The sequence below is a fragment of the Protobothrops mucrosquamatus genome, unplaced genomic scaffold, assembly GCF_001527695.2.
Source record: "Protobothrops mucrosquamatus isolate PMUCROS unplaced genomic scaffold, P.Mucros_1.0 scaffold3035, whole genome shotgun sequence".
Classification (NCBI taxonomy): Eukaryota; Metazoa; Chordata; class Lepidosauria; order Squamata; family Viperidae; genus Protobothrops; species Protobothrops mucrosquamatus.
The window spans coordinates 142,321-150,360 of NW_015389049.1; the positions used below are offsets into that span (position 1 = coordinate 142,321).

The following is an 8,040-nucleotide window of genomic DNA, read 5'->3' on the forward strand; positions in this document are numbered from 1 at the left end:
GTCTCTGACAGAAGGCCACCTGAAGAGACTAGAAGCATTTGAAATGTGGATTTACAGGCGGCTGTTACGTATAAGCTGGGTTGACAAGATCAGAAATGAGGAGGTGATAAGCCGCCTGGGAAAGCCAAGGGAAATCATCAAAACAATTAAAAAACAAAAATTAGAATATTTCAGACATGTGATGCGACACCCAGAAAAATACAGCAATACTCCATTTAATCCTCCAGGGAAAGATTGAAGGCAAACGAGGTCCAGGCAGAAGAAGAACATTGTGGCTTCAAAATCTAAGGGACTGGTTTGGACAAAACTCAGCAGCACTTTTTGGCGCGGCTGCTGATAAAAACAGGATCGCCAACGTCCGATAACGGATATGGCACAAGAAGAAGAAGAAGAAAGACTAATTTTGGGAGAGCCAAACAGACAAGCCTTTCATTTCATAAGTTTAATCACTGCAGCACACCTATTTCCAAATTATGATCATATTCTCTTCCATGTTCCACAGCCAAGGTAACTTTTCTGCAACCAACTTTTTGAACCTAGGCTATTTTTTTTAATAACACCGTATAAATCACGAGCCAGCTGATCAAAGATGGCTCATTTTCCACAAAGAGGTCCCAAGAGACTAATTTTTAAGAGGGGAGGGTCCCTCCAGACCACCCTTTTAATATATTGTGGAAAGAATTTTAATAATCACAGGAGATTTTTTTTCTTCCACTGTCTCAAATAACCTACCAAGACTATGTTGCAATCAAACAGGGTACATTTTAACAAAGATATCTATGAAGATTGCTCAGTCATCTGATAAATAGTAAAAACCAATTACCTGGGCAAAAGTAATTAGCTAGACAAAGAACCCGTTGATCCACACTACCCCAAACTCACAAATAGGCTGCTCAGATCCCATCTGTACAAAAAAGGCAAGCTGACAGACACAAGGAAGGGCAATTAAGATTGACCTTTTGATGGAGTCACACACCAGAACCAGCACGTACACACACCCACGCCCCTCAAGCTCACACCAGCATCTCTAAGCGAGCCTTTGAAGGACCCAATTGTGTTTCTGACAACACATTGATTCAATTGAAGTTGGGTCTCCTATAGTCCCTACATTGCTATTAATCCCTAGTTCTGGAGTAAGGAGCATTAGTGAATACATCTTTTATGGATATGGCCCCTATTTTTCTCCTTGTGGCAATATCTGATCAACTTTGCTTGAGATCGAATCCTAAACACGATTGAATCTGGTTACTCCTTGGATGGAATTTTAGAAGTGCGGACTGAAGTGGGGAGTTAAAAGAAAGCAAACTACTTCCATCTTATTGCCCACAAACACTTACAGGTGTGTCACGAAGTTACCCAGGTTCCAACTTGACATGAGAGATGTTTTAAGTCCTGTCTTATAAATCAACCTCTCCATACCTCATTTGTCTGTAGCTACCCCAGAAGCGAACCTGTTTGCTATTGGGGATAAATAAATCATCTCCTTTCCACGCTGCATGTGTGGATTTCATTCTGGTTTATTCTTCTGGAGCAACCCCGGCTCAAAATGGGACCCCCAAATTATTCTTCTGACAACATGAAATAGATTTAATAGGAAACGAAAGATGGGAATTACGAGCAATTTATAAAACTACAACAGGTATAAATTATTCCAAATTTTAAAGTGATTCCCTGCACCCGTCTCCTCAATTTAATGTTGGTATCCTTATTGATACATTAAATGCAGTTTTGGGCAATTATTAGCAAATGGTTACTGTGTCAAAAATCAATCAAACAAACAACAGATCACCTGGTTTGACCAAAAATGCAACTGCCTTTGGCTGCTGTTACTCACAGATTTTTATTGTTAACGGGACAATGTGTTTTTGTGAGTTTATATATTCAATTTATATGGCAGCTCATCTCAGGTCTGTGACTCTGGGATGTGGTGCACAAGCTTAAAATAAATAAAATATATACAACTACTAAAACCAACTTGAAAACACAATACGAATACAGCAGTCAAAGCATCATAAAAGCTCTTCAACATATGCAGGGAATAAGATTCCATCATATCCCTGGGCTTCAGATGTGGATCTAATACAGTGATGGCGAACCTTTTAGAGACCGAGTGCCCAAACTGCACCCAAAACCCACTTATGCATCGTCAGGTGCCGGGTGGGTGTGGCCCATTGGGTGGGCGTGACTGTGGTGGTAATGGCAGACTGTGTGGGACTAAAAAGTTCAATCAATCAATTCCAACTTTGCAAGATCTTTTTTTTCTCCCGCAAGAAGTTGAAATTGACTGATTGATTGAACCTCTTTTTTTTTGCACACAGTGGTGGAGGCTTAAAGCGAAAAGGTTTTATAAAACCCAGCTGAAGGCCTAGGACTGGGGCGATGGCTCATGTGCCCACAGAGAGGGCTCTGAGTGCAGCCTCTGGCACCCGTGCCATAGGTTCGCCACCACTGATCTAATACATTAAGTTATTAGTTTGATTAGTAGCCAGGAATGAGATAAAGCACTGCCCAACTCACAGCAAAGCGAATTGGACTTTTTACATGCAAGGTCCTTCAACATGGAAGCCACGCCCACCCCGTTGCCGGCAATGGCAAAACGGTCCCGATACGTTGCGCGACATCGCGAGTTTGACATGTCTGGTTTAGAGTGTAACTCACACTTACCCCAGCAGAAATAGTTAACAATTTATGGAAGCTGAAATGTACTCTGATTACAAATTGTCCTCATACCTCATTACGAAGCTCACAGACAGACTATAACAGTTGGCAAGGAAGCTTGGGTATGATTGAACGAATATGGAAGGACTCCAAAATCAAGAATCAAGACTATTCTTGATATTATTCCAAAATTTCAGACTGTTACACTTTATTTATTATATATATATATATATATATATTCGTGTCCACCTGAGACAGCGGAATTATGGAAAATGTAATGTAATCAGAAACTACTTTGCTTTAGAGCAAAGGACAAGGACAACTTCTTTTATCTCATTTCATACATGTCAGTGGATTTATTTGGAAGCTAATGACTGGGTAAGACAGCAAAATTAGTTTTGGGCTAAGACAACCAAATGGTTTAAGCCAGCTGCTTTCCAAATATTAGACAGGGAATTAAATACTGTAACGCTGTCCCTTCTAAACAGTTTTGTGACTACGTGATCAATATGAATTTAATGTCCTGTTGAGCATCTCCAAAGTGTCTCGAAATTAAAATCTCATCAAGTGCACAGCTAATAAGAGAGGTGTGGGATTGTACGTGTGTGGGGGGGGGCAACTGATTAGAGGACAATGTCATTGATGGGACAAGGACAAAAGTATGCAAGCTTCATGTTGGGTAATTCTTTCAAAAAAACTAGGGCAGTGGATACAAACAAAAACAATTGGAAACTTAATTAAGCAGTCAGCTCTAACGAAATGGGTCATAACCCCAAGCAAGTAAATCAAAACATGGGCATGCAATATTCATGGAAATCCAGATAGATGGGTAGCACAGTCAACAAAATAGAAGACAGTGATGTGAAGTATTGAAATACAGTTTTAAAAACAGAGCTCCTTTGAAAATTCTGATGACTATTAACATCCCATGAAAACAAACAAGGATACTGAATCATGAGATAGATTAACCAATAAATAACAATTTAAAAAAAAATACGTGAAGTATTAATACCACTTTACAATGCCTTGGTAAGGCCACACTTGGAATATGGCATCCAGTTTTGGTCACCACAATGTAAAAAAGATGCTGAGACTCTAGAAAGAGTACAGAGAAGAGCAACAAAGATGATTAGAAGACTGGAGGCTAAAACATACAAAGAACAGTTTCTGGAATTGGGTATGTCTAGATTAATGAAGAGAAGGACGAGGGGGGACATGATAGCAGTGTTCCAATATCTCAGGGGCTGCCCCAAAGAAGGGGGAGTCAAGCTATTCTCCAAGGCGCCTGAAGGCAGGACAAGAAGCAACGGATGGAAACTAATCAAGGAGAGAAGCAACCTAGAACTAAGGAGAAACTTCCTGACAGTTAGAACAATTAACCAGTGGAACCACCTGCCTCCAGAAGCGGTGAATGCTCCAACACTGGAAGTTTTTAAGAAGAGACTGGACAGCCATTTGTCTGAAATGGTATAGGGTTTCCTGCCTGAGCAGGGAGTTGGACCTCCAAGGTCCCTTCCATCATCATCATCATCATCAATCATCATCATCATCATCATCATCATCATCATCATCATCATCATCATCATCATCATCATCATTATTATTATTATTATTATTATTATTATTATTATTTTCCTATAAATGTGCTGGACACATTTCTCCAATAAAATATGGCTCCTAAGCCAGCCCCCCCCCCAAAAAAAAACCCCAAACCCATATTAAATAGAAGAAAAAACCCTTTCACCAAATTTATTTTAACAGGCCAAGTTTTAGGAGAAGAAAAAAAATGGGATGGGAAGAATAAATACAATCTGGCAGGCAGGGAGCTAGCCTCACCTCCCTTCCTATAGAAACATGTTTGTTTTCTAAAATTCAAGGGGGGGCAGAGTGCTTTTGAAGTTAAAAATAGGCAACTGCTTGCAAAGCTGAGGTGGCAAAATGGAACCAGCTCAACAAAGCAAACAACACATCCACCTTGTTGCTGCATAATTGAAACATCTAAGGGTAAAAGAGTGTGACCGAAAAAGCTTTGAAATAATAATAATAAAAAATGTTGGGGTGAGCGAGCGGGAGGTTGAGAGGAACAAAGCAAGAAGCAAAATAACAACGATAATGACAACAATAACAATACTGGTGATTCTCCAAAGAACCAATCTCTTTTTAAAGCATGGCATGCAAATGGGTAAAATTAAGGATGTAAACTACAGGATTATCCTCGTAAATTGGCTGTGAAAGTTGGACCATAAGAAAGGCTGAGCGCAAAAGAATTGAGGCCTTTGAACTAGGGTGCTGGAGAAGACTCCTGCGAGTCCCCTGGACTGCAAGGCGATCAAACCGGTCAGTCCTAGAGGAGATCAACTCCGACTGCTCTTTAGAAGGCCAGATCCTGAAGTTGAAACTCAAGTACTTTGGCCACCTAATGAGAAGGAAGGACTCACTGGAGAAGGGCTTAATCCTGGGAAAGATGGAGGGCAATAGAAGAAGGGGACGACAGAGAATGAGGTGGCTGGATGGAGTCACTGAAGCAGTAGGCGTGAGCTTAAATGGACTCCAGAAGGTGGTAGAGGACAGGAAGGTCTGGAGGAACGTTGTCCATGGGGTCGCGATGGGTCGGACACGACTTCGCAACTAACAACAGCAAAAATAGACATGGGGAGGGAGGTGGGGAGACAGAGATCCATTTCCTTGAGAAGAAGGAATTATTAGATTATTTTTTATTATTATTAGGTCATATTCCTTGGAAAGAAGGGATTAGATTATTTTGGGTAATAAAAACACCAACCACAGAAAAGATAATGAATTTTCTCAACTCCTAACAGTATATACCGTCCAGACTTATCATGAAAGAAAATCTAGGACACTTTGGAGTGCATGTCTGAAATGGCCACTCTAGGAACATGGTGGCTTGGGTGGTTAGGACATTGGATTGACAAGCAGGTTGTGTTCGAGACCCAGGTGCTGCTGTACGGTGGGGTGAGCACCTGTCCTTTGCTCCAGCTCCTGCTGGGGACCTGAAAGAAGCCCCCAACTTGGGCATTCCCCAGGCATTGGTGATGTCATCGGCTAATCTTTTCAACCCAGAAGCACCTTGGTGCTTCTGACACGATTGCAACGCAAGCTGCCACTTGTCCGGGTGTCAAAACTGGAAATTACATGTGGTGATTCTTTCAAGCTGAATTCTTTATTGTTTCGCACCTATAGGCAGAATCTTGCCAGACCTTAATACTCTACTATCTGCATCTACAAAATATTCTGTGAGCTATTAAGAAAGGTGTGTCATGGGTCCCATGACTGATGAACCCAACCAAGCAAACATCTTCAAGACGTTCCAATCTCTTAACGCAGAACTTTATTGAGTGCACCAATTTGGCACATTATGAAGGTGAAACCAGCTCTGGCCACATAGATCCACATAGTAAAAGCATTGAATTCTGCAACCTCCCTCTGGGTCAGGTCACCGTTGTGCAATCAAGTGGAAAAATATTGTTATGAGTAAGCATCTCTAGGTCTGGTATATAACGTCCTTGAATCTCATGGTCTGGCTTCTTAATCTTTGAACTCTGCATACCAAACTGATTCCCTCCCCGCCCAGCATTTTTTGGAAAGTTGAGAAGCAATTCTCTTCACCCTCTTTTGCTCACATCTATTATCTAGGCTGGATTGCCTTTTACTCCCCTTGAAATCCACCTCCTCACTATCTTCCATCACATCCACAAAAGCTGTGGCTGCTTTAAAGAGTGCCACGCCGGGGCCATGTTCGTGCTCGTTCTGCTTCAAGGCATCTTTCACCAATTTATCCCCAAAGCATTGTGCAATTCCAACAAATCTAAGTATGAGAAAGGACGAAAGGTCAATTTCCATTTCTGATACTGAGTGATTTGGACACCACAGAGAGGACCCTACAGAGAGATGCAATATGTTCTGACTTGCAAAGCAGCTGAAGATAAATTGCATCCTGCAGGGTGGTTTCATATATACACACCCTCTCTCCCTGGGTGTTAGAAAACAGCATTTGGTAGCCACTGAGCCATTAATATCCGGTCGGGTGCACCATTTCTTTCAAATATTCGCAGTGAAACTGAACAAATAAAAAATAAAGTGCCTGGAGACTAGAGAGAAGTGAATGGAAGAAAAACACTTCCACACGTGAAGGTGTTGTCAACTCTGCAACGAACCTGGGTGAAGCCATCTTGCTCATTTTCACAAGGACAGGGGGGGGAGGGATGGGAAATGAAAATAGGAGCCATTACTGTATTTGATATGGCTCTTTCTCAGATCAAGAATGTGACACACGCCTCCTAAAGTTGACCTTTTTCATGTTGTTTGGTACTTTCTTTCTTTCCCTTTTCTTTTTTTTTTAAAAAGCTTGCATTTTGAACAATACCAGAGTTAAATTATTCAGCCCAGATTTGTTCTGTAATTTTAAGAGAGGAAGGAATTTAAAACGGTGGTTGGATGCCAAGTTTAAATTGGAGCGGAGGAATATTCTGCCATTAGGAAAGGGTGGTGATTTACCGTTAATGGAAAGAGGCAGACAAAAGTTTCATTCTGTTTCTCTTTCCTTTTATAAGCCAACACTTTTGGGCAACTTTAAGAAGTAATAAAGCATTATTCGAGTGTTGGAGCATTCACAGCTTCTGGAGGCAAGTTGTTCCACTGGTTAATTGTTCTAACTGTCAGGAAGTTTCTCCTTAGTTATAGGTTGCTTCTCTCTTTGGTTAGTTTCCATCCATTGCTTCTTGTCCTGCCCTCAGGTGCTTTGGAGAATAGCTTGACTTCCTCTTCTTTGGGGCAACCCCTGAGCTACTGGAACACTGCTATCATGTCCCCCCTCGTCCTTCTCTTCATTAAACTAGACATGCCCAATTCCAACTTCCGTAGCCTGGTTCTGAACAGCTCATGGTACTGGACTGCAGCCCAGGGGTTGTGGACCCCACCTTTAGCTTAATCCCTCTTTCTCTTTTTTCACAAAGATTTATAAACAGTGGGAGAACCATTTTCAGAATCTGCCAGCTCTAAAAGGTAGCAGATACAGGTAGCCCTCAGCTTATGAGCACAATTGAGCCCAAAATTTATGTTGCTCAATGAGATATTTGTTAAGTGGATTTTGCGGCCTTTCTTGACCCTGTTGTTAAGTGAATTGCTGCAGTTGTTAAATCGGTAATGTGGTTGTTAAGTGAATCTGGCCTGCCCCTTTGACTTTGCTTGTCAGAAGGTCACAAAAAGACATCACGGGACCCCGGGACTCTGCAACCATCATAAATACGAGTCAGTTGCCAAGCGTTTGAATTTTGATCACGTGACCACGAGGATGCTGCCACAGTGTGAAAAACGGTCATAATTCACTCATTTTCAGTGTGTTATAACTCTGAACAGACACTA

General features: G+C 41.5%; 1 protein-coding gene across 1 annotated transcript in view; it reads right to left on the reverse strand.

The window, feature by feature from the left end:
- Positions 1-6,519, reverse strand: part of LOC107296928 — an 87,255-nt gene extending 80,736 nt beyond the window's left edge. Inside the window, exon 1 of the mRNA XM_015826286.1 lies at positions 6,300-6,519. Within this exon, the coding sequence (XP_015681772.1) occupies positions 6,300-6,519 (220 nt within the window). The remainder of the gene's footprint in view (positions 1-6,299) is intronic.
- Between the last annotated feature and the right edge of the window lie 1,521 nt (positions 6,520-8,040).